Below are 27,497 nucleotides of genomic sequence, written 5' to 3' on the forward strand. Positions count from 1 at the left end.
CTACTCCAGAGAGCGTAATCAGTGAAAAAAAAACACTATAAAAGCCAGCAAAATAGCTTAGCTGGATAGTGTGCTGTTCTGCCATGTGTGTGATCCAGGTTCAAGCCCAACCCCTACTACATTGAAAAAATATTTTCAGTACTGTTTTGTCCCCCTCTCTCTCTGTCTGAAAAAGTCATCCCAGAGTGGTAAACTCCAAAGGAGGGAGGGAGAGATGGAGGGAAAGGGAAGCATTAAGAGGAAAGATAAAGCAGAAGAAAGGCAATCAAGGGTAAGAATGCTGAAGATACATTTTCAGTAGCTCAATTCAGTAAGGCCCCTCTGAAGTGGGGACAAAAGTAGAATGCAAAATGAAGGAACAAATCATGGGGGAAAGAGGAGAAAGACCTTTGCTGGCAGAAGGCATAACTAGTGCAAAAGCCCAGAGGTTAGAGGGAGTTGGTGTGAGCAGCAGCTGTGAGGAAGTTGCACTGGCATGAATATGGGGAGTGTGGTAGAAGGTGACTTCAGAGATGGTATGGAAACTGGGGTGTGGGAGCTTTCAGGTCATTGATCAAAGGACATTTGTTTGGCCTTGTAAATGGCAAGAAGTACTTAAGTGAGGTTAGCAAAATAGCTCACCAGGAAAGAAACTTGCTTTGTCATGTATCCAACCCAGAATCAAACCCCTGTACACCACATGGGAGCACTGTGAGGAAGTTTGAGTGCTCTGGCGCCTCTCTCTCTCCCCCTCTCCCTCCCTCACTCCTTCCTTCTCCCTCTCTCCCTCTCTCCCTTCTCTACCTACCTATCTACCTACCTAAAGAAAGTCAACCAGAGGGGAGTCGGGCAGTAGTGCATTGGGTTAAGCGCACATGGCACGAAGTGCAAGGACCCTTGTAAGGATCCTGGTTCGACCCCCCCCCCACCTCGGGAATTGCTTCACAGGTGGTGAAGCAAGTCTGCAGGTGTCTATCTTTCTCTCCCCTTCTCTGTCTTCCCCTCCTCTCTCCATTTCTCTCTGTCCTATCTAACAAAGACGATAATCAACAACAATAACTACAACAACAATAAAAAACAAGGACAACAAAATGGAAAATAAAAAAAAAAAAAAGTCAACCAGAGTAGTAAAGTCCAAACTAACACACACACACACACACACACACACGCACACGCACACGCACACACACACATACACACACGTTGAGGCCTGGAAGATAATATAATGGTCATAAAAAATAATATCCGGGAGTCCAGAGGTAGTGCAGTGGGTTAAGCACACGTGGGGTAAGGCACAATGACCGGTGTAAGGATCCCTGTTCAAGCCTTGGCTCCCCACCTGCAGGGGAGTTGCTTCACAGGCAGTGAGGCAGGTCTGCAGGTGTTTCTCTTTCTCTCCCCCTCTGTCTTCGCTTCCTCTCTCCATTTCTCTCTGTCCTATTCAACAATGAAGACAGACAACAATAACTTTCAACAATAAAACAACTAGGGCAACAAAAATGGAATAAATAAATATTTTTTAAAATGACATCATGCCTGAGGTTCAGAGGTTCAGAGACCCTAGGTTAAATACACACCACCACCACAAGCCTAAGCTAAGTAGTGCTCTGATAAAATAAATAAACTAGGGTATAGTAACAAAATGTGGATGGTAATAATAGTACTGACATCACTGGATTAAAAAACAAAACACCTTTTATTATTGAGAGAGATAGGAAAGAGAGAAAGATCAAGATCCTGAACTCCATGCTGGTACATGTGCTGCCAGGGACCATGTGCTGCTTAGGACCTCATGCTTAATAGTCCAACACTTTACCCACTATACCACCTCCCAGACTATTTACCTCTCAGGATTATTGTGAATTTTAAAGCAACCCACCATCACCACCTTGTAAAGTCATAGCAGAGTTAATGCTATACATGTGGCTAGTCTTATTAGTCAGTGTTCAATAAATGTTTCTAGACAGCAGACCAAATGCATGTGTAAGTTACAGATTTAAAAGCTCCTGGGCAAGGACTCCATTTGTGTCTGTACAGTATCTGCTTTTGCTCAGAAATGAAAGCTCTGCCTTCAGAGGACATGTAGTTTAGACACCGGAATTCCTATAATACTGAATTTCTCTGGTTGCCCTCTGCAGACAAAACTGTGAAGCTCTGGAAAGTCAGCGAGAGAGACAAGAGGCCAGAAGGCTACAATCTGAAGGATGAGGAAGGCCGGCTCCGTGACCCTGCTACCATCACAACCTTACGGGTGAGTCTGACAGCTGCTTGTGCTTCCATCTTTCAGCACCCTGGGGCCCCAGGACCAGGGGAAGGGGCCCTGAGGTTGGCTCCATGCTGGTGACCACTACGGGTTGCAACTAGAATGTGGGAGGAAGAGACATCATGTGGAAACTCAGTTTATCTGTGTTTTTTGTGGTCAGTGGAGGAAGAACAAAGCCATCAAGTCCTGATGGTGTAGGTGCATGCACTTTTTTTTTTTGCCTCCAGGGTTATTGCTGGGGCTCAGTGCCTGCACTAGGAATCCACTGCTCCTGGAGGCCACTTTTCCCATTTTATTGCCCTTGTTGAGCTTGTTGTAGTTGTTATCGCGATTGTTGTCACAGCTGTTGTTGTTGGATAGGACAGAGAGAAATCAAGACAGGAGGGGAAAACAGCAGGAGGGGGGAGGAAGAAAGGCAGACACCTGCAGACCTGCTTTACCACTTGCAAAGTGACCCCCTGCTTGTGGGGAACTGGGGACTCAAAGCAGGATCCTTACATTGGCCCTTGCACTTTGCGCCATGTGTGTTTAACCCATTGTGCTGCCACCCGGCCCCCAGATGCATGTACTTCTGTGTCCCCAAGGACTTAACCAAATTGTCGCCCATATATTGCTCAGCCATACATATGCTTATCTGCTATCCATCCACATTACTTGACACATGTCCCTAAGCACCTGCTGTACTCAGGTACAGGGAACTAGAGATGGGATTTCCTGGATGGAAAGTTAGAGATCTGGCATTCAGAGCTTGACCTTCTGAACGTAACAGTTCAAATTCTGCTAATTAAAGAGCTTCATAGTGTCACTTAACCTTTTGCCTGAGCTTTACTCTTGGGGGTTATTTTTAGCTTTGCCATCTGTAATACAGGGACTGTGACACCATTTACCCAGCTGGCTTTTGGAAGGTAAGGTGCAGTGAGACTGAAAGAGCCCCCACTTCTGGCAGGTACTCAGTAATTGAATTCTTCCTTGCTGCCCTCCAGAAATGCACAAGCTGGTAGAGAAAGAAAATCTGTAGCCCTGATACACACATGATTATGACACTAACTAGAGTAAGATAAATGCAATGAGAGCCAGGGAGTTGCAGTTTGCTCCAAGGGACAGAAATTCTATCTGATTCTTGGGGACCAGGAATGTTTTCATGAGGAGCTGGTATCAAGGATGGATTTGGGAAAGCAGACTTTTTTGTTGTTTGTTTTTATCACCAGGGTTATCTCTGGGGTATGGTGCTCTCAGTGGCCACTTTCTTCTTCTTGTTCTTGTTCTTGTTCTCCTCCTTCTTCTTCTTGTTCTCCATCTTCTTCTTCGTCTTCTTCTTCTTTTCCTTCTACTTCTCCTCCTTCTCTCCTTCTCCCCTTCTCCTTCTTTCTTTCTTTCTTTCTGTCTGTCTTTCTTTCTTCCTTTCTTTCTTTTATTTGATAGGACAGAGAGAAAGTGAGAGAAGAGGGAGGAGAGAGAGAGGGAAAGAGAAAGGGAGACACCTGCAGACTAGCTTCACTACTCATAAAGTTTCCTTTCTGCAGGTGGGGGCATGGGGCTTGAACCCATGTCTTTGGGCATGATAATATGTATGCTCAGCTGGGTATACCATTGTGCAGTCCCAGAAAGCAGACTTTTAAGGGCAGACTCTGTAAATACAGGCTAAAGTGGAATGGTACTGGGTGGGGAGTTGAGCTTTATTTGTGTTCAGAATGAACAATAAAGCTGCACATGTTGGGGCCAGCCCTAACCCCCAAGGGACTTTTAAAAACTGCAAAATGTGTGCTTTCAGGCACCAGCTGCTCTACTGAAGACCAAAAATTAAGAGGTAACTTGATTGTGGGGGGAAGGTAGATGTCAGTCCAGGCCTAGAGGCAGAATGTAACATGGGTGATGGTTGTGTCCCCATTTCATTCGTGTCTTGGATCCTTTCCTTATTTGCCCATTTGCTCATCTGTTTGGGAATGTGGTGCTGTTAGGACAGACCCTTCCCTGGCTCATATGGATCCAAGCCAATAGACACTGGCTTTTCTGCTCCCTTCAAATGCTAGGGACTGCTACACAGTCTGTCACACTGGCCCAGGCTATAAAAATCCTGTCAACATCCATGTTCAGTGGGGACGCAATTATAGAAGCCAAACCTTCCACCTTCTGCATCCCACAATGGCCTTGGGTCCATACTCCCAGAGGGTTAAAGAATAGGAAAGCTATCAGGGGAGGGGATGGGATACAGAGTTCTGGTGGTGGGAATTGTGTGAGTTATACCCCTCTTATCCTATGGTTTTTTTCAGTGTTTCCTTTTTACAAATTAATTAATTAATTAAAATAAAAATAAAACAGACAATAAAAAAATTCAGAGGTTTTGGAGAGCTGTGGATAGTGGAGGGAGGGTAAAGAGGGTGAGTGTTGAGTCAGCCTGTCCTGGGTTAGACTTCTGCCCAGTTATTTTCAGGTTGATGACTTTGAACTCATTCTTCCAACAGTGCATGCCTCCAATGTGACATCTTCCTAAGTGGGACAGTGATAGTGGCTACTTCCTGAGATTTGTTTGGCAGATTCAGTGTACTGGTGCATGGCATGGGGAACTCACCCAGAGTGGGCCCTCCCTCTCAGAAAGTGCTCAGAGACATGAGTCCCCTGCTGTCACCCTAGCATTGCTGTCCTCATCATTAACATCATACCATGGCTGTTACTATCCCCAACTGAGAGCACAGTTTAGGCTTTATGGATTAAAGAAAACCAACATAATTTTTCTTGTCATATCCTTTTTATTTAAAATTTATTTAATAATGATCAACAAGGCCACAGAATAAGACGGGTACAATTCCACGCAATTTCCACCACCAGAATTCCATATCCCATCGCCTCCATTGAAAGCTTTCCTGTTCTTTATCCCGATGGGAGCATGGACCCAGAATCATTATGGGGTGCAGAAGGTGGAAGGTCTGGCTTCTGTAATTGCTTCGCCACAGAACATGGGCATTGGCAGGTCGATTCATACTCCCAGCCTGTTCCTGTCCTTCTCTAGTGGGGCAGAGTTCTGGAGATGTAGGGTTCCAGAGTACACTGGTAAAGTTGTCTGCCCTTAGAAGTCAGGATGGAATGAATCATGGTAGCATCTGCAACTTGTCATATCCTTTTTATACATTGTATTCATGCTGCAGCTACTAAGTTGCAGCTCTAGGCTGGCAGTGCACAGGTTCTGCCTTGCCCTTGTTTGCTCTGTGCAGAGAATTGCTCAGATGTATTCTGTGTCTCTGCTACAAGTTTCTGTTGACCAGGGCCACCTCTTGAGTGTCAGAGATCTCTGTTTATCTCTTTGGAAATGCCATCCTCCTGATGAAAAGGAGAGCTACCTATTAAAGATTCCATGGAGAGGGGCAGGGGACAAGCATTGGTAGAGCTCTCACCTGGTGTCAAAGGATCAAAGGAGGGGAGTTGGGGGGGGGGAGTTGGGTTCTAGCCCTCTGGTCCCCCCCTACCTGGAGGAAGTTTCACAAGTGATACAGCAGTGCTACAGGTGTTTCTCTTTCTCTCTCCCTCTTTATCTCCTCCTCCCCTCTCAGTGTCTGTCTTTGAAATAAAAAATCAAGTTAAAACTAATGTTTCCTTGGGAGCAGAGATCTCAGGTCAGACAGGGATGTTAGTGGGTAGGTGTGTGAACAGAGGTACTTAGGAGTGAGTAGGAGTCAGAAAATCCTAAAAAATCTGGCTCTTCCTTTGCTTCTGTGCCCAGAAAGCGCATTTCTTCCCTCCAAAGTTAGTTACTAAGCTGCTAGGCAGAGGACTGGACCAAGCCAAGTGTTCTAGAACTTTGAGTGTTCATGACTGATGTAGATTCCAGAATCCCGGCCCCAGTGATTCTCTTCAGCAATTTGGGACGGCCTGGGAATCTGCATTTTACCAGACCACATACACACACATGTGACTGAGATAAAGGGGTCTGCCTCGTCTTTCCTCAGAGCTCCTGTTTTCTGAGTTTCTATTACCTCTTAATCATTTCAACAATAATTGTAGAGGATTGAGTGGTGGCACCTGGTAGAGTGCACATGTTACCATGCACAAGGACCCCAGTTCAAGCGCCCGGTCTCCATCTATAGAGGGGAGACCTTCACAGGCAGTGAAACAATTGTGTCTGTCTATCTGTCTGTCTCTCTTTCTTCCCTTTCTTTCCCGCCTCCACTTTCCCTCCCCCTCTCAATTTCTGTCTCTATCCAATAAATTATTAATAATAAAAAATTATCTTACCTACTTGGGAGACATATTTGCAGTGACATGGTAAAGGCTCCTATCTGATTTTTACCTCCACCTTCTAGACTTTCAAATGCCCTGCCTGACTGTGTAAACACCCACACTCCAACTCACTTTTCATGCAAACCCTGAAAAAGCCAGCCTCCTTTTTTTTAACCTCAGTGGTAGAAGAAAAAATCAGGTGACCTGGCAGACCGCAGACTCAGAACAATGACTCTAAACAGAGAAAGGAGCTGACGCGAGATTAATCAGGCTGTAATTTACTAAACAGGCTCTGCTCTTGAAATTTGCCTTGCCAGCAATTGTGGCTCTCTCTCTCTCTCTCTCTCTCTCTCTCTCTCTCCATTTTTCCTTTCTGTACTTTGATTGCTTCTCCCTTACTTTTCCTAGCTCCCAGTTCTGCATGGAGCTATAGAGTAAGAATGTTTAATAATCTCCGACAGCTAATTAATCCTCACTGACTAATGAGTCAGTTCTGCTTCAGTACTGGCAAGCTTAATTTTCAAAGCAAGTGTGTATATTGTGTTTTGTTGTTGTTGTTGTTGTTTTCTGAAAGATAGCCTTTCAAATTCAATCACTCCTTACCTAGGGAGGCTGAGAAGCATGTTAATAAAAACAGTATCTCCTGCTCAGTATCATAACATTCACAGCAGAATCTGTGATCCACTAATAGCACCATGTAGCTGCAACATGCTGTTTGTATCACAAAAGTGTTTTCTAACCTAATCCCTTGATTCTACTTTAGAGCAGCTAGTGAGGAGGGCAGAACATGTATCTGGCAGGTGGAAAAGGTGGTGTTTACTATTTAAGTGTTTACTATACCCCTATGTGATCCTGTATGTCTGGATTCAATACCTCAAGAGGGGTAGTCTACTTTTAAAATGCCCATTTGAAAAGATTCAACTCTGAGAAGTTGTGCCCCAAATGGTGCAGGACTATTTAAACTTTTGCCCTTGGCACTTACATACACCTGAAGGAAGGCTGAGACAAGGAAAGTGATTTGCACAGTGTAAGAGCTAGAACTAAAAATTCCAAGGCAAGGTGGGACCAGGCAGTGGCTCACCCTGTTGAGCACACACATTACCATACACAGTGATCTGGGCTCAAGCCCTTGGTCCCCACCTGCAGTGGAGAAGCTTCATGAGAGGTGAAGCAAAGTTGCAGTCATCTCTCTTCTCTCTCCCTCTTTTCTCAATTTCTCTTTGTTCTATAAAATAATTCAATTCTTTAAAATGTTTTTAATCCAGGCCAAGTCTCTAATTTAATTAGAAACATGAATTTGGTCATCTGAAGTGGTTTTCTTAGCCATTGATGCTATTATTATTCCAGAACAAGGGAAATTCTCTGCTTCACACCCTCCTTCCTTCTTCCCTACCTCCATCTCTGCCTCCATACCCCCACCCTGTCTCACCTCCCTACCTGACACCTCTCACCTCCCTCCCCCTTTTCCATCTCTCTTACCCTCTTCCTCCCCTTCTTCCTCCACATCTTCCTCCCCTTGTCCCTTTCTTTCTTCCTTCCTTCCTTCCTTTCTTTTTCCTCTCTCACCCACTGGTTCACATACACTTCCAGATCCCTGATCTCAGGTAGAGAAACAGACGTCTTTAGATCTCCTGCCCTTCCACAGTGAGACTGTCTGTTCTTCTTTTCCTTCCACCAAATATTCAGAGGGACAAGGCTGTCAGAGCCCTTTCCAGGCAACATACTCAGCGCTCAAGTCACTTCATTGGCAGGGATGGAAACTGGGTGATGAGAACTCACCATTAGCATTCCTCTCCCTGGGGCTGAGCCTCCTTATGGCTGGCTGCCAGTGCTCCTCAGGAGTCTTGCCAGATTGAAAGTTGCTTTTAACCAGTTATAAATAGAGAGTCCAGAAGGTGTGAGCTCCCACACAGTGACTGCCATAGACTCACCCAAAATAAAAGGGATATAATGAGGTTATGGTATCCAACCAATTTCTTTTCTTTTTACATTTTCTCTTTTACTTTATTATTTTTTCAATTGAGCCAGTTCTCCACACTTGTGTTATTTAACCACTCCCCAGCCAACTTATTCACATAGATCCAGATAGAGACAAAGAAAGAGAGGGAAGGAGAGATGCCACAATACCAGAGCTTCCCCCAGTTTTGTAAACTACTGTATGATGTTGGGACCTGGACCAGGGTCATTTGAATGCAGAGCTTTCAGCCAATTTGGTGACCTCTCTCTGGCCCCTATCTAGTGGAACTTACCTAAACTGGGTCAGTGAAATAGCTCACTTGTCCATGGAGATGATCCAGGCTTAAGTTCTGTCCCCATCCCAGTGAAGAAAACTTTGTGTATCTTGCCCTCTGTTACTCTGTATCTTAAATGAAATTTAAAAACAAACAAACAAAAAAAAAACAGCTGGGTGGTGGTGCATCTGGTTGAGTGCACATGCTACAATGCACAAGAACCCAGATTCAACCCCTGGTCTCCATCTGCAGGGGGAAAGCTTTGCGAGTGGTGAAGCATTACTGCAGGTATCTCTCTGTCTCTCTCCATCTCTATCACCCCCTTCTCTCTCAATTTCTGGCTGTCTCTAATTAATACATAAAGATAAAAAAAACTCATACTAACTAATATTATTAACAGTAATAATAGTAACCATGTTTTTTGAGGGCTTGTCATGTGCCAGGTTAATAGATTAGATTTTTATATCCTCACATTTAGTCCTCGCTATGACTCTCCCAGGCAGGTTCTATCATTCTCTCTAGACCCTATGAACATTTAACTCCCTGATTTCATTTAAGTCAACACAAGTACTACCTTCTCTGAGAAGTCTTCCTAGAATCTCCTAAGGGAAATTGCATTACTGCATCTTCTAATTCACTTACAATATACTTGTTGCCCCTTTTCCTTTAGCTTTTATCCTAGCCTGCTCTATCACTTAGTCCTTATCTATTTCCCTCCTTCCCTTAACCATAGCTCCTTAAAAATAAAAATTTTAAAAAAGAAAGGAATGGGACTTCAAAAAAAAAAAAAAAAAGAAAGAAACCATATGTGTTATCTCCTGTAGAGCAAACTGCAGCACATGATAGGCACGCAGTAAACAGTTGTCCAGTCAATAGTTTTCATAGTTGTGTCAGTGTTAGACCTTGCCCAAAATCTCAGAGTTAAAAATGGATAGGGGTCTGGGCAGTATCACAGTGGGTTAAGTGCAGGTAGTGTGAAGTGCAAGGACTGGCTTAAGAATCCTGGTTCAAGCCCCCAGCTCCCCACCTGCAAGGGGGAGCAGGCTGCAGGTGGTAAAGCAGGTCTGCAGGTGTCTGTCTTTTTCTCCCCCTCTCTGTCTTCCCCTCCTCTCTCGATATCTCTCTGCCCTATCCAAGAACAACAACAACAAGGGCAATAATAAGGGCAACAAAATGGGGAAAATGGCCTCCAGGAGCAGTGGATTCATAGTGCAGGCACCAAGCCCCAGCAGTAACCCTGGAGGCAAAAAAAAAAAAAAAAAAAAGAGGAAGAGGAAAGGAAAAGAAAAGAGAAAAGAAAAGAAAAGGGGAAAAAGGATAGAGCTGGGGTTCATATCCAGTACATCCTAATCTGTTTCCATATAGCTTCTGAGTTCTGAGAAAGTATTAATTCATAATCACAGAATTCTCTGGCAAAGTTTTCTTAAAATAGACTTTGATTTGAGGGCAAGAGAAGGCAAAAGCTTTTCTGCAGTAGGATGGGCATACAGTGGAGGCTCTTCTTTTATTTATTTATGTTTGTTTATTTGGTGATTTAATTTTTGTCACCAAGATTATTGCTGGGACTCATTGCCCATAAGACTTCATTTTTCCTGGCACTCAGTTTTGTTTGATACCCTGGGAGAGGCAGAGAGAGGGGAGAGGCACCTGTAGCACTGCTGCGCTGCTTGTGAAGCTTCCTCGCTGCAAGTGGGGGTCCAGAAATTTGAACCCAGGTGCTCATGCATGGTACCTTGTGTACTTTACAAGGTGTATCACCTAGCCTCTATATGCACTATTACTAGAGAAGAGACTCAGTTGCATGTTTTCCACACATGCTTTCTGCTGGTGACTAATTCTGTCCCTGTCTCTGCCTAGGACACACACATACCTGGGGCTTCCCTAGACTATAACATTAGCTCACTTTGAATGATCCTGATGTTTACAAAGCCCACTGATGACACCCCACCCCACCACCAGCACACCATTCACAGCCACAGCCTAAGACACCACGCCAAACTAGCATATGAGCATTTACCATCTCCAGATCTGGAAGGATTCTGCTTGAGGAAGATTGCTTACAAGACTTAAGATGAGGCAGGTAGGGCTGGGAAAATAGGAAAATGGAAATGTTTTTTGAAACGATACAGTCTCATCTTTTTTGATTGCAGTGTGTGTGTCTGCCATAAATTCTTTGTCCACTTAATTGTCATTGGACATTTAGGTGGCTTCCCTATTTTGATTATTATATAATACATCTATGAACAATGGGGTGCATATATTCTTTCACATCAGTATATTTATGTCCTTGGTATATATTCTTAAAGGTAGTATTGCTTGATCATAAGACATTTCCATATGTGGACTTTTTCCCTAAGGCCATAACATCTCCATGTGGGTTTGAACCTAGATTATGCACATGCCAAGCAGGCACCCAACCCAGCGAACTTTCTCTCCAGCTGGATATGTGGAATCTTTCAATGTATTTTTATCTTATTTATTGAGCACCTATTATTTTCCAAGCACTGTGATAAGTATGTATTATAGAGCATATATTACAAAGATGAGTAAAAACACCCACTGTACCCAAAGGGCAGGGAAAGGACAAGTTGCAAATGATTGTAACATGAAACTTATTTAGACAGCGGTGTACCTCATGGTCACCTGGAATGATTTTTAGAAAAGAATCCCAGGATTGAATGGTGGTGCACCTGGTTGAGCACACATATTACAATGCACAAGGTCCCAAGTTCAAGGCCCCCAGTCCCTACCTGCATGGGGAAAGCTTTGTGAGTGGTTAAGCAGTGCTGCCTGTCTTATCCATCTATCTATCTATCTATCTATCTCCCCCTACACTCTTGATCTCTGATTGTCTCTGTTCAATAAAAATAATTTTTAAAAGTGAGACATCTTGAAAAAAATCGCTAACCTCACTACTAGTCTTAGTTGAGAAAAATCTGAGTTGACACTCAGTGAATGGAATCAAGACCCCTCCTGAAAACAGCCCACACCAACCCAGCCAACCCTCAGTGATTCTGATACATGTAGTTCCCAGATCAAACACTGAGAATCACTGACCAGTGAGCATTCTAGGCCAGGCACAGAATATCTCCAGGACATTTTAGAGGAAGGACAGATGGGGGAGATGCACGATCAGGTGGGAATTTTCATTTTACATCCTGAAGGTTTGATAGTCTTTTAGGGCTGGCGGAGTTTAATGGATGTTCCCAAAGACCTCGGTAGGCAGGTGGGGCATGAATATTAGGTGCTACTCTCCAGTGGAAATATGCCTGCTGTATATGGAAGAAAAGGATACTTTGAGACTCGGGATGGGGGAGTCAAATCTTTTCTCTCTCTTCACAGCCTGACTGCTCTTCTTGCTGCCTTTTTCCAGTCTTATTTCCCACTTGGATGATCATCCACTCTGGCAGCATGTTAAATAATCCCTATTTGTGGTGACCACTTGGTGATGCTCACTCTGGGAGTCCAGGGAACCTCAAGCCAGCTTCCAGGAAAATTACCAGTCAAGGCAAGATCAGTCATCACTGCCCCGGGTTTTAATTCCAGGCTCTTGCTTTGATAACTGAGGCCTCTTAGGACAGAAATACAACCTTCCTCTAACCAGTTTTAATTTTTCTACACTTCATCTTGTGATTTATTGCTGCTCCAGGGTGGGGTGGGAGGCTTAATATCCCATCCCTTCACAATTTCATCTCACCCTTCTTTATATTTGTTGCAAATAACAATGAAGTGTTTAGTGACTGCAGTGAGAAATCAATCACATCTGTTCCATATTCACAGGCTGGCAATGGCCCCCGGATGGCCCCCTGAATAAGATTAACTCGATGAACGTATCGCTCTGGTGTGGGTAATTCCTCAGCCTTCACTCCCCCCACACACTTCACACAAACCCTTGCACCTTGGCGGATGGATATTGAGATCTCCCATTGATTAACTGCCCTGAGAGTGAATGTTGGCATGTGATGTGTGTAACTCAGTGGGACGTGAGAACTCTGTGTTTATGAAAATAAATAATCATCGCACTGATCATTATTGATGGGCACCATTATCCAATTGTGTCTGTCTGTGCTATGGGGTTTCGATTATAGGATCAGAGAGTACTCACCAGGAACTGCTGGCATGACCTCCACCCATAAGCCTCTGGCTTTTAATATGGTCCACTTTTGGGGGGGGGCAAGGGTCCAAGGATGTCCCTGTCCTGATCCTTGGCTAATGTTCAGTGAGATGGTAGAATCGTGTTCAGCATCAGGCAAAGGAACCAAGAAACTGGAAAATAATAAGAGCTGCAAAGAATTTCTTGCGCATTGATTGTGTTTCAGGAACACTTGGCATACATGGGCTAATTTCATCTTCCAGGGAGAGCTGTCATACAGATACTCACCTTATCCTTTTAGAAACATAAGACCTGGAACCAGGTGGTGGTGCACCTGATAAGATGAGCATGTTACAATGCACAAGGACCTGGGTTCAAACCCCCCATCCCTACCTGCAGAGAAGAAGCTTCACAAGCAGTGATACATTGCTGCAGGGGTCTATCTTTCTACTTCCCCCTTCTCTATCAATTTCTTTGTCTCTATGCAATAAATAAAATACAAGGGAAGTGAAGGGAAGGGGAGGGGAGGGAGGAGAAGAGAGGAGAGGAGGGGGAAAGGAGAAGAAAAAAGGAGGAAAGGAAGAAAGGAAGAGGAAAAGACGGGGAAAGGGCAAGGGGAAAAGGGAAAGGGGGAATAGGAGAGGAAAGGGAAAGGGAAAGGGAAAGGGAAAGGGAAAGGGAAAGGGAAAGGGAAATGAAAGGAAAGGAAAGGAAAGGAAAGGAAAGGAAAGGAAAGGAAAGGAAAGGAAAGGAAAGGAAAGGAAAGGAAAGGAAAGGGGCACCTAAAACTAGGGAAGTTGAGTCATGCAACTGAAGTCAGGCAGCCAGGGAGCTGTAGTGCTTGGACTTGAACTGATGTCTTTGTGATTCCAAATACATACTGCTATCCTGTCTCTTGCATTCAAATAGGAAGCCTGTTTTATTCATCTGAGCATTCTGTGTCAGCCAGGCTATGAGTAAGAGGGATGAGAGAGTGGCCTGCCAAGGAAACTGGAACTGGGTTTTCCATTTGGTTTAGGGAGAAGATGGGGCCAGAAGGGGTGCCTGGTTTTCCAGACCTAGATGGTAATCAACCCTGGGAGCATCTTTAATCATTTCTCACAGACTCAGAGTCTCCAGAAACAGAGCCAAAGGACAGAGCTATATCTCTCAGCTGGTTCCCAGCCAATCGAAAGAGCAGGTGAATCTAAAGCCCCCCCAGACCCTCCAGAAGCGACACATGGTGGTGCTTAACTCTGATTTTTTAATTCTTCCTTCGTTCTCTCCGTGAAGCTTCTGTGTAGATTCATCTGAGGGCAGTATTGGCATCGCAGTGTAACTACCTTCATGCTGAGTGACTTGATTCAGATTTGGTTTCTGGAAACTGCTTTGGCATAGGCTGTGTGAGTGGTTATGCTCTTGATGCCTTGAGTTTGTTTTGCTTTCTGGACAAAGCAAGGACAGGTAGCGGGGTGACTGGGGAAAACCTAATTAGTAACCAGTATTCAGTAGCAGTAATGATGCAACAGATGCTAATTAGATGCATACTGTGTGACTAATCTTCTACTAGGCACCTATTGTTGCAACTGACCATATAACCCTGGGTGGGCACTCTTGTGCTCCCCCTTTCACAGATGAGATCTTTTTTCCCTCTAAATCCTTGTATTGGGGGGTTAATGATTTTTCAGTGAGTCACCTCTTTGAAAATCTTTACAGTTTCACAGTCTCCCATCTCCCCATGATAGGTGTCTGCAAAACATTCTCACCCCCCACTTAGGTCATTTCCACCATCATGTACCAAGACCCCAAGACCACCCTCCCTATCCTTGTCAGAGTCCTTTTGCCTTAGTGCAATACACTGTATCTAATCCAAGTTTCACTTTGTGTTTTTCCTTTCTGTTCTTGTTTCTTTTTAAAAATACATATTTATATTTTATTTTATTTTAATGAGAAAGAGAGAGAATGAGAGAGACTGAGCCCAGAACACTGCTGAGCTCTGGCTAATGGTGGTGCTAGGGATTAAACCTGGGACTTCAGAGGCTCAAGCATGAAAGTCCTTTGCCTAACCATTATACTATCTCCCCAACCCTATGTCCTTGTTTCTTTTTTTTAATATTTATTTATTTATTTATTTTGTTGCCCTTGTTTTATTGTTGTAGTTATTATTGTTGTTGTTATTGATGTCCTGGTTATTGTTGGATAGGACAGACAGAAATGGAGAGAGGAGGGGAAGACAGAGAGAGGGAGAGAAAGATAGACACCTGCAGACCAGCTTCACCACCTGTGAAGCAATCCCCTGCAGGTGGGGAGCCAGGGGCTCAAACCCGGATCGTAATGCGGGTCCTTGCGCTTTGCGCCATGTGTGCTTAACCCACTGTGCTACCGCCCGACTCACCTGTCCTTGTTTCTTAAGTTCCACCTATGAGTGAGAAAATTTTATCGAGAAAGCTCAAACAACATAACCAAAGATTACAGCTACCAGGGGACTGAATCTCACTCCTTTTATTGTAACATAATTTTATTAGTGATCTAACACTGGCCTACAAAATCAGATTATAGGAGTATGGCTTCACATAACATCCACCACCAACACTTGTGCCCATCTCCCTACCTTTCCCTCACCCAATAACCACCATGGTTCTCACAGAGTCTAAAAGACAATTTGGTAACTCCCCCCCCCCAACTGGTCCGGGTTGGTTCTTATGTCAGTCTATGTGATCTTAGCACCATACTGTAGAGTCTTCAGGAGTGGTGGAAAGCTCTGTTCATTCACCCCACAGAAGTTCTGCTCCTAAGAAAGAGCAACAAAGGCTGCCAAGATAGCTCGCCTGGATAGTGAGCCTGCTTTGCCATATACATAAACCAGGCTTGAGCCCACCTCACTAAGAGAAGCATCACTGCTATGATGCCTTTCCCTCTCACCTCAAGTTCTATCGTTGTGTTTGTCTCTCTATTTGAAAAAGTCATATTTTATATTATTCTGTTTGGTTGCAGAGCATTGAAGCCCTGCAACCAATTAAAATAATAGAATAATATAAAAGAAAGTGACATGTTGGCATGGATCTAACATTATGCCTTGTGATCAGTTATTTATGCTTGGAATATATAATTTCTATTTGCTTATTTAATATTTATTTTTTGGTACAAAGGTTATTGCTGGGGCTCAGTACCTGCATGACAAATCTACTTCCCCCTAGCAGCCATTTTTTCCCTTTTTTAAAAAAATGTTTTATTTATTAATGAAAGGAATAGGAGGAGAGAGAAAAAATAAATAGACATCACTCTGGTACATGTGCTGCCAGGGATCAAATTCAGGATCTCATGCTTAAGAGTTCAATGCTTTATTCACTGTGCCACCTCCCTTTTTTTCTTTTTCTTTCTTCTGCTTGATAGGTTGGAGAGAAGTTGAGAGAGGGGAAGAGGAGATAGGAACATAAAACTAGATACCTCTATCACTGCTTCACCACTGGCGCAGCTTCCCCATGTATGTGGAAAATAGGGGCTTAGACCTGGGTCCAAAGGCATGGTTGTGTGTGCATTCAACTGAGTATGTCACAACCTGGACCCTATGCCCTCCTTTATATGTTATCTTTCACCTGGACACAGAGTTTCAGGGAAGGCTGACAAATTCATTGAAAAGGTTCAAAACACTGTTATATTTGGGAGTCAGCAATCCATTGTGCTTTCATTGGCTCTCCTAAGTTGGCTTGGATTCAGCATATATTCATTGAGAATGAAATTATTTTCTTTCATCTCAAAGTCACCTTTGTTATGATACATTTACCAGGTAGTAATTAGACCCAGCCTAAGTGTAAGTATATGCGAGAACCTATACTTCTCCTGGTTTCAGATCAAGTTTTCTTTTTTTTTTTTTCCTTTTTTATTTAAGAAAGGATTAATTAACAAAACCATAGGGTAGGAGGGGTACAATTCCACACAATTCCCACCACCCAATCTCCATATCCCATCCCCTCCCCTGATAGCTTTCCCATTCTCTATCCCTCTGGGAGCATGGACCCAGGGTCATTGTGGGTTGCAGAAGGTAGAAGGTCTGGCTTCTGTAATTGCTTCCCCGCTGAACATGGGCGTTGACTGGTCGGTCCATACTCCCAGTCTGCCTCTCTCTTTCCCTAGTAGGGTGGGTCTCTGGGGAAGTGGAGCTCCAGGACACATTGGTGGGGTCTTCCGTCTAGGGAAGCCTGGCCAGCATCCTGATTACATCTGGAACCTGGTGACTGAAAAGAGAGTTAACATACAAAGCCAAACAAATTGTTGAGCAATCATGGACCCAAAGCTTGGAATAGTGGAGAGGAAGTGTTAGGGAGATACTCACTGCAAACTCTAGTGTACTTCTGCTTTCAGGTATATATTTTGCAGTAGTTTACGGATACGTGTGAACATGTGCTCTCTCTCACAGAAACTGGTGTATATCTAGGGACTTTGTTAGAAAGTGAACCACCTGAGATGGAATTAGAGTATACTATGAAAGGAAAGGTCTCACCCGAGTAATGAAGCTGAAGGGTTGTCATTCCACACGTGAAGTCTCTGGACAGTCTGAAGTGAAGCATGTTGAGGTGGCAATCGTTGTGTTGGTTAGGTTGTGATCAGCAGATGCAATATTATTTGATTTGGATTGGGAGAGGCATACGGGAAAGTGGGCCCTATCCAATGGGTCCAGGACTGGGGGAAGTAGAGGCTCTATAGTGAAGATGTGAGGTTCCTGCTGTCTTAGGGTTCAAAAAGACAATCGATAGTTAATGTTATCATCACATTATTTGGTAACTGGGTTAACTTTGAAAAGTCCTTTTGTTAGGGTTTGCTGTACAGTCCCCAGTATCTTGTATATAGCTGTGCTATTGGTTGCTTCTGATCTATTTGGTCTAGGCTTTTGAGAGAGTCTGCATATCAATTACACAGCCTATATATTAAAAAGATTCAGTTTGTGTTTTGAAAAACTTCGAGACATACAATTAATTTTCCCCCTCTCGTATTAACTAGTGATTTATATGACTACATTTTACTAGGAGTGTACATATACACCATTCCCACCACCAAAAGACTATGACCTATCCCTCCCATCCACTCCCACCCCCCACTGTCCCAGGAAGCTGCATGTCTACCCCTCACCACAGGGTTTTTACTTTGGTGCCCTACTTACAATTTGGTCAGGTCCTGCTTTTAGTTTCCCTTTCAGATCTTCTTACTCAACTTCTGTTGATGAGTGGGATCATCCCATACTCATCTTTATCTTTCTGACTTAGCTCACTTAACATAATTCCTTCTAGCTCTGTCCAAGATGGGTCAGAGAAGGTGGGTTCATTGTTCTTGATAGCTGCATAGTATTCCGTTGTGTATATATACCACAGCTTTCTCAGCCACTCATCTGTTGTTGGGCACCTGGGTTGCTTCCAGGTTTTAGCTATTATGAATTGTGCTGCTATGAACATAGGAGTACACACCTCTTTTTAGTTGGGTGTTATGGAGTCCTTGGGGTATAACCCCAGGAGAGGAATTACTGGATCATATGGAAGGTCCATGTCTAGCCTTCTGAGAGTTTTCCAGACTGCTCTCCACAGAGGCTGTACCAATTTACATTCCCACCAGCAATGTAAAAGGGTTCCTCTGTCCCCACAACCTCTCCAGCATTTGTTGCTGCTGTCCTTTTTGATGTATGCCATTCTTACAGGAGTGAGGTGGTATCTTAGGGTTGTCTTAATTTGCATTTCTCTGACAATCAGTGACCTAGAGCAGTTTTTCATATGTTTGTTAGCCTTTTGGATCTCCTCGGAGGTGAATGTTTTGCTCATATCCTCTGCCCATTTTTGGATGGGGTCATTTGCTTTTTTGGTACTAAGTTTGCTGAGCTCTTTATATATTTTGGTGATTAGTTTCTTGTCTGATGTATGGCATGTGAAGATATTCTCCCATTCTGTGAGGGGTCTCTTTGTTTAATAGTTTCTTTGGATGTGCAGAAACTTTTCAATTTGATGTAGTCCCATTGGTTTGTTTCTGCTTTAGTCTTCCTTGCAATTGGGTTTGATTCATCAAAGATGTCCTTGAGGTGTAGGTGGGAAAGTATTTTACCAATGTTTTCCTCTAAGTATTTGATTGTTTCTGGTCTGACATCTAGGTCTTTGATCCATTTGGAGTTGATTTTTGTTTCTGGTGAGATAAAGTGGTGCAATTTCATTCTTCTGCATGTTACAACCCAGTTTTCCCAGCACCATTTATTGAAGAGAGCCTTCTTTTTCCATTTAATCCTTTGGGCCCCCTTATCAAAGATTAGATGTCCATAGGTGTGGGGATTCAAGTTTTCTTTGTATATGTCTTGTTTTCAGCCCCTTTGGAAGGTTTCCATGACTTCTGGGATGTGACATGAACTAGTGACACTCCTAGATGTGGACACTCAGTGACCATTGACAGCTGAGAAGCCACTAGTGTCAGTCAAAAAAGAAAACTGCAAGCTGGCAGGATAGCTCACTTGGTTAGTGCACTACTTTGCTATGGACAAGACCCAGGTTGGAGCACAGCCCCCACAGCATTGAAGAAAGCTTTGGCACTATTTCCCCTCTCTCACTCTCTCTCTCTCTCTCTCTCCCTCTGTCAATGCTACTGACATCTGAAAATTTGGGTTCAAAGCAATGAAGCCACAGAGATAATAAAGAAGTGAGAGAGGGAAACAAATTAAAAAAATTACAAGAAGCCAAGCAGTGGCATACCCAGTAGGGCACACATATTACCATGCAAAAGGACACAGGTTCAAACCCCTGGTTTGAACAAGTGTAAAGCAGTGCTGTAGATGTCTCTTTCTCAATACATCTCATCTTCCCCTTCCCTCGAGCTTTCTCTCTATTTCACATATCCACCCCCCACCCCCACTTCCCCAAAAGGAAGGCTTGAAGGAGCAGTGGATTCATCTCACTGACACCAAACACCACAGGACACTCCAATGGCCTCTAGTGCAGTTTATCTTGATCTTCCCTGGAGATGAGGCAGGTGTTCTGAATTATGATTCATTCTCTTTTCCTAACATTGGTCACTAAATGGTGTGAATTTTCAGGATAGGGATGACTTCCCAGGCCAGAGCAAGTCGCTGGCCTTTTTCAGGTTTTAAAAGCAAAAACCTGTGTCAAACCTAATTCATACTGACCCAAATGGATTTTTTCCCTCAAAAGAGAAGCTATTAGTCTGATTCTCTCCCTCTATCCCTTGAAAGAGCTGCTTTCTGTCTACTTTTAGATAGAAGCGGGAAATCCAAGCATAATTGAATGATTTGAGGCAGAAAAGTACCTCCATTTTCCAAGTCACTTGGATGTAATTATCTGAATTATGAGTGTGATGGGAAAGACATTGTCCCCAGACCAGGTCTTGACTCTGAAATGCTAACAGACCTTTACTGGGGTGAGAGGCTTGTGTTCTAGACTCTGGAACTACATGTCCACATACACATATGTGCAGGCATGTGCAAGACATGTATGTGCCAAGTGTATAATATATGCACAGCATGCATGCAGCACCCAAGTTCTGCATTGCTTGAGATGTTAACAAAGTTTAGAATAGATTTGTATTTCCTTTTCAATTAGACTTATTTAGCCAGAAATTAAAAAAAAAAAATGAATGCCCAGATTCCTTTTACTAATGGGCTATGCAAAGAACTGATTTGAAATCACAAGAGGACTTTGAGGGCCTCTGCTCATTATATGTAAGGTTTTTGTAGAAAATAATTAGCACGAATGCATTTGAAATCAAGTTTGGCAGAGGGTATGATCTCTTTGATCCTAGTATGTTGCAAAACAGACTTCAATAGATGCATCAATGTTATCACTTTAAATACCCATCCTTACAAGGAAAAAAATATTTTGAATAGGAAAAAAACATATTGAATATTAAGTATTTCCTTAGAGAAAAGTGTATGGGAAGGTACTTCTTTTTCTTTTTTTAGCACATAAAAGTCAAAAACTGGTTGGAGGAAAGCATCTGCTGAGAGAGTGGTTTTATGTTAAAGGAGATGGTTAAAAAGGAAAAAATTGGGAGTCGAGCGGCAGGAGGACATTGCACAAGCAGTGAAACTGTGCTGCATGTGTTTTTCTCCCTCTGTCTGCCCTCCCCTTGCAGTTTCTCTGCCCTATCAGTAAATGAAAGGAGGGAGGGAGGGAGGGAGAGAGGGAAAGGAGGGTTCTTGAGAGGCTAGAATGTCCTCTGCCGTTCCATGTGTGCAGCTCTGGCTCAAGTCCCAGTATCACAAGGGAGTATCACAACACCAGGGAAAACTCCAGTGGAGTGGTGTCTCTCCCTTAGCCCCTGTCTCTCTGACTTGATCTATATATATTTTATTTTATTTGGTTTTTTGGGTTTTTTATTTTTTTATTTATTTAAAAAAGGAGACATTTGGGAGTCGGGTTATAGCGCAGTGTGTTAAGCGCAGGTGGCGCAAAGCACAAGGACCGGCATAAGGATCCCGGTTCGAACCCCGGCTCCCCACCTGCAGGGGAGTCGCTTCACAGGCGGTGAAGCTGGCCTGCAGGTGTCTATCTTTCTCTCCTCCTCTCTATCTTCCCCTCCTCTCTCCATTTCTCTCTGTCCTATCCAACAACAACAACAACAATAATAACTACAACAATAAAAAACAACAAGGGCAACAAAAGGGAATAAAGAAATAAAATAAATATTTAAAAAGGAGACATTAACAAAAACCATAGGATAAGAGGGGTACAACTCCACACAATTCCCACCACCAGGTCTCCATATCCCATCCCCTCCCCTAATAGCTTTCCTATTTTAATTCAAATAATGAGAATGTCAGTGCAGGAGTTGTGGAACTGTGCATGTGCAGAGCCCCAGCTCCACCAAAACAATTCCATAGGTCTATTGTTGTGAGCAGCACAGCTCTAGCTCACTTTGGGAAATGCCTGCTAAAAAAAGAACTAGTCTGACTGTTGTACACAGGGGTTGGGCCCATTTACACCCCCACCAACAATGTAGGAGAGTCCCTCCCCTGCCCTGCCCCAGCTCTCCAAGAGTTGGTGTTTCTGTCTTTTCTTCTGTGTGACATTCTCACAAGTGTAAAGTGGTATCTCTTTGTTGTTTTTATCTGTCCCCCTGATTATCAATGACCTTGAGAATTTTTTCATATGTCTGTTGGCCCTCTTTGAATCTCTTCTTTGGAGAAGATTTTGCCCATACCCCCCACCATCACCACTACCTCCCCATTTTCCAATGGGGTTGTTTGTCTTTTTATTGTTGTTTGGTGAGTCCATTGTATATTGGACTCAGTCCAATGTATGACATATACAGATTTTCTCACACTCCATGGGGAGGTTTCTTTGTTATTGTTTCTCCTAGTCCTTTTGCCATGCAAAAGATTTTCAGTTTGATATAGCACTGTTTTTTTTTTGCTTGTTTGTTTTTTATTATTGAATAGAGACAGAGAGAAATTGAGAGGGGAGGGGGAAAGGAGGAGAGAGAGAGAGACACCTGCAGCCCTGCTTCACCACTGGTGTCCACACCCTGCAGGTGTGGACCAGGGGCTTGAACCTGGGTCCCTGTGCATTGTAATGTGTGCACTTAACCAGGTGTGCCATCACCTGGCCCCCAATGTAGCACTATTTGTAGTAGCCCAAACTTGGAAGTAACCCAAATGCACAATGATGCATGAATGCCTAAGAAAGCTGTGGTACACTACACAATGCAACTGTTAAAAATGATGAGGTTATCTCTTTTTTTGAGGTCATGGTCATATTTTGAAGGCATCATGTTGAGCAAGACAAGCCATAAAAAGAAAGATCAATATTGAATGATCTCAATGTAGGTGGAATTTTAAGAGTAAGGAGGCAGCCAAGATGACGACTCAGAGACAACTCATGGCCTGAGCTCTGCAAGGAGGCTGCTTTAAAACTGAGAAGTTCAGATGAGAGTAGGAATTCTGGCCACCAGGTTCCAGATGCTACCATGATGCCAACCAGACTTCACTGGGCAGATGGCTCCACCAGTGTGTCTTGGAGCCCCACTTCCCCAGAGCCCCGCCCCACTAGGGGAAAAGAGAGACAGGCTGGGAGTATGGATGACCTGTCAATGCCCATATTCAGTGGGTAAGCAATTACACTTCTTCACCCCATAATGACCCTGGGTCCATACTCCCAGAAGGTTAAAGAAAAGGAAAGCAGAAGTTTGGGTGGTAGCACAGACCTTCCACTTCTTCACCCCATAATGACCCTGGGTCCATACTCCCAGAAGGTTAAAGAAAAGGAAAGCAGAAGTTTGGGTGGTAGCACAGTGGGTTAAGCACACATGGTGCAAAGCACAAGGACCAGAGTAAGGATCCTGGTTCAAGGCCCCGGTTCCCCACCTCCAGGGGAGTCGCTTCACAGACAGTGAAGCAGGTCTGCAGGTGTTTGTCTTTCTCTCCCCCTCTCTGTCTTCCCCTCCTCTCTCCATTTCTCTCTGTCCTATCCAACAACAACGACATCAATAACAACAACAATAACTACAGCAACAATCAAACAACAAGGGCAACAAAGGGGGGGATTTAAAAGTAGGAAAGTTATCAAGGGAGGGGATGGGATACAGAGTTCTGGTGGTGGGAATTGTACCCCTCTTATCCTATGCTCTTGTCAGTGTTTCCATTTTATAAATAAATTTAAAAAAAAAACAGTAAGAAAAGACATAAGGTGAAGCATGGACAGGGTGTGGTGTATTGCTCCAAAGCAAAGGATTCTGGAGAAGGAGAGAAATGGACAAGATGAAGGGACATTGGCGTCCTGGTGTGTGTTCTAGATACCAATCAAGGGGAGATGAGAGGCTGTGTTTTAAGACTATACTGTAAACCACTAAACCCAATTAAAAAAAAAACAAAACTAGTTTGAGGAATTGAGCACCTGTCATTCTCTTCATACTGCCTTGTGGCCACAGAATCACATGATGGTGGATGATGCTTAGTGAAGACTCCTTCTTGACATTTCAAGTTCATTGACATTAACTAAAAACTAACTTATGCCTGGTAACTGTTCCAGGCACTTTCCTACTTTCTCACCTTAGCCCCATGAGCTAAAAGCTCTTACCATTTCACAAATGAGTGGACTTGTGCTCATCATAAAAAGATGCAGTTTTAGGGGGCTGGGTGATATCATACTGGGTTAAGTGCACATAGTGCGAAGCACAAGGACCTGCACAAGGATCCCAGTTCGAGCCCCCCCAGTTCCCCACTTGCGGGGCGGCGGGCATCGCTTCACAAATGGTGAAGCAGGTATACATGTGTCTGTCTTTTTCTCACCCTCTTTGTCTTCCCCTCTTCTCTCAATTTCCCTCTGTTCTATCCAACAAGAACAATGAGAGCAACAACAACAATGAAGAAAAGAGGGCCACCAGGAGCATAGTACAAGTACCGAGCCCCAGGGATAACCATGGAAGCAAAAATTTTAAAAATGCAGTTGTGCACAGTCTCTTGCTAAGAAATAGCAGAATCGGGAGTCAGGCAGTAGCGCAGTGGGTTAAGCACACATGGTGTAAAGCACAAGGACCAGTGTAAGAAATAGAACCAGAGTTCACGGCAAGCTGTCTGGTTGCAGACTTACATTCTTTTTTTTTAAGATTTATTTATTAATGCACTTAAAACAGTAAGAAAAAGAGAGAACCAGAGCATCAATCTAGCACATTGAATGCTAGGGATTGAACTCAGAACCTCACACTTAAGATTCCAATCTTTTGTTAAGTTAAAAAAAGTGGAAAAACTAACATATATATATATATATATATATATATGCACATATATGCATTCCTACATTTATATGTTGGAAAAATAACTAGAACAAAACAAGGAACATAAAAATATAATAACCTTATGGAAGGGGTGAGCAGAAAATGGGATAACTAAAAAATATAAATGTATGATAACAATCTTTTTCAGTATTTCTAATTTTATTTTATTATTCTGTTATGTACTTTATATATACTTACATGTATTGTTTTATATCATTAAATATAATATTTTATAATAAAAAAAATATTCCAATGTTTCATCTACTACACCACCTCCCAGACTACAGACTTTTTTTTTATTTATTTATTGCCACCATGGTTATCACTGAGGCTCAGTTGCCTGCATGAAGAATCCACCTATCCCAGTGACTGTTTTTTCCGATTTATTTATTTATTTTTATTTCCTAAGATACAGAGAAACTGAGTGGTGTCAGGAGAAATAAAGGGGAGGAGAGAAAGAGAGACCTATAGACATGCTTCATCACTCGTTAAGCTAACCCCCTTCAGGTGGGGAACAGGGCTTGAACGTGCACGTGGTAATGTATACATTCAACCCAGTGTGCTACTGCCTAGCCCCCAAATCCCCATTCTTAACCATCATGTTATCTCACTGTCCATCAATAATAGTTTTCAACTTTCCAAACCAAATGGGGTTTTTCTTCTATTTGTCTGGGACTTCTGGAAGTTCTGAATCTCCCCACTTGCCAAGCTGAAAACCATCACTTTCACAAATGTTTCCTCCTATGTGAGTTGACCTCTTTCTGATCTTCATTAGCAAAACCAAGCTTTCACCTATATAAATGCCATAGACAGACACATGCCATCACTGCCCTTGAGACTTACAGTCCCCACAGAGGACCTAGCCCACTATAAGCTTTTATTTGAAGACAGTGACAACACTGATTTTGTATATCCATGCCTGCTCACAGACCAGCCAGGTGTACATTTAAACAGTGCCTACCTAAGCTTTGTGTTTCCCCAAAGTAAAACCTGGACAGTGCTTGGTTTATTGCACCAAAGCAAAGGACTCTGGAGAAAGAGAGCATGGATAGAGGGCTGAAGTGGGTGGGAGCTTTGAGGTCCTGGTGCATAATGGTGGAAAAGTACCCAAGTTGAGGATGAGGGTGTTTTGCAGACACCTTTCATGATGAGTTGAGAAACTGTACTTGTGTGTCTTCAACCATACTGTAAATCATTACCCCCACCCAATAAAAGGACTTTAAAAAAAAAAAAAATTGCCCAAGATGCAGCTCAGCTTTGTTTCTCTGTTCTATACTTCTGTTTCCCCTAATTACTTTCAGGGGCTGAGAATTTGAAACTTTCACATAATTTAGGCCATTGTGTTTTTAGTGACAAAACATATAGATACAGGGTGAAAACTTCATCTGGTTATCCTGCTGTTTCAATACCAACTGTACAGATGTTTAGACATTTCTGAAAGCTTGACTTTTTAAATATAAATAAATTGTTCCCCTAATTCAAAAAGGCATCTGAGAAAAGCATCCTGTAGGAAAACCTAATTTTCTTTTCTTTTTTCAAAGTATATTTTTTGTTGCCACTGTATTGGGGGGGGCGGTATGGTTACAGTACAGCTACTGACACATGGGCATAGTTTCTCATCTTTCTATAATTGTGTCTGAAAAACACTCTCATCCCCCAACTCAGAATCCCAACCTCCCTTAATGCCTTCCTTTCCCCTCATTCCCCAGAATCCTTTGCTTTGCTACAACCTACCATACCCAGTCCAAGTTTTACTTTGTGCTTTCCCTTTCCATTTTTTATTTAAGTTCCCCCTATGAGTGAGAGCATCTAGTATGTAGCCTTCTCTCTTTCTCTCTTCCTTTTTTTTTTTGTAACTTACCTAGTTTACTTTGAGTCCTTCAAGTTTCATCCAAAGTGAGATGAAGGAAATAATTGCACCATTTTTATTGGCTGAGTAGTCTTCCATTGTGTGTATATGTTACCCATTTCTTAATCATTCATCTCGGCACCTAGGTTGCTTCCAAGGAAAATGTGTCATTTTTTATGAAGACTAGAGATCAGTTGGCTGGAAATACATAGGTTAAAGGTCACTGGACAGTGGTGCACCAGGTCAAACGCACATAGTAGGAATGCAACACTCGTGCATGCAAGGATTCCAGTTTGAGCTCCCAGCTCCTCACCTGTGTGGGGGGGGGCTAACTTCACAAGCAGTGAAGCAGATCTGCAGATATCTATCTTTCTCTCCCCTCTCTGTCTTCCCTTCTCATCTCAATTTCTCTCAGTCCTATCCAATAAAATGGAAAAAGTGGCCACTGGGAGCAGTGGATTTGTCGTGTAGACACTGAGCCCCAGTGATAATCCTGGAGGCAAAAAAAAAAAAAAAAAAAGGAAGGAAGGAAGGAAGAAAGGAAAAGAAAGAAAAATATAGGTTAGATACTGAGGTGGAAATGGCAGAACAAAGCCACCCTTGGCTATCATTACTTCTACCCAGAGTAAAATCGTCTACATCAATGTCACACTAGTCAAGATTAAGTGTACTCTGCGCTACTTGATGGCCAATTTAAGATCATAAGCATCCCTAGGTGTTCTAACAGTGCACTGGCTTAGCTCTGGTTTATGATGGTATAGGAGACTGAACCTGGGACCTGGGAGCATCAGGCATGAGAGTCTGTTTGCATAACCATTATGCTATCTCCCCCACCCCTACCCCAGGTGTTTCGCATATTTTTTCACTAAGTCCCTGTGTGCTTATTTCCTACCTGCTCTGAGGCAGGCTCTGTGATAATATGCTAGAGTGACAGCAATGAAAGTGAGTGTACATGGGACAGTAAACACAACCATCACAGCCCCTGTGCCATGGAGCTTGCTATCTGTTATGGTTGGGAAGGGCACAGATCAAGCACTTCTGTATAAACTGCCTCTGGGTAGGGGATGCAGAGGAAAGCAAGTGATTGGGGGATGGGGGGGTCCATCCTGTCAGCAGTGACTGAGCATAACTGAATCC

The 27,497-nt window shown here is 43.2% G+C and overlaps 1 protein-coding gene across 1 annotated transcript in view; it reads left to right on the plus strand.

Annotated features, from left to right (window-relative positions):
• LOC103107562 (serine/threonine-protein phosphatase 2A 55 kDa regulatory subunit B beta isoform) overlaps positions 1-27,497 on the plus strand; it is a gene marked incomplete at its 5' end in the record, with an annotated part of 74,251 nt that overhangs the window by 11,666 nt on the left and 35,088 nt on the right. The window contains one exon of the mRNA XM_060184422.1: positions 2,118-2,230. Within this exon, the coding sequence (XP_060040405.1) occupies positions 2,118-2,230 (113 nt within the window). The remainder of the gene's footprint in view (positions 1-2,117; positions 2,231-27,497) is intronic.

The sequence above is a fragment of the Erinaceus europaeus genome, unplaced genomic scaffold, assembly GCF_950295315.1.
Source record: "Erinaceus europaeus unplaced genomic scaffold, mEriEur2.1 scaffold_423, whole genome shotgun sequence".
Lineage (NCBI taxonomy): Eukaryota > Metazoa > Chordata > Mammalia > Eulipotyphla > Erinaceidae > Erinaceus > Erinaceus europaeus.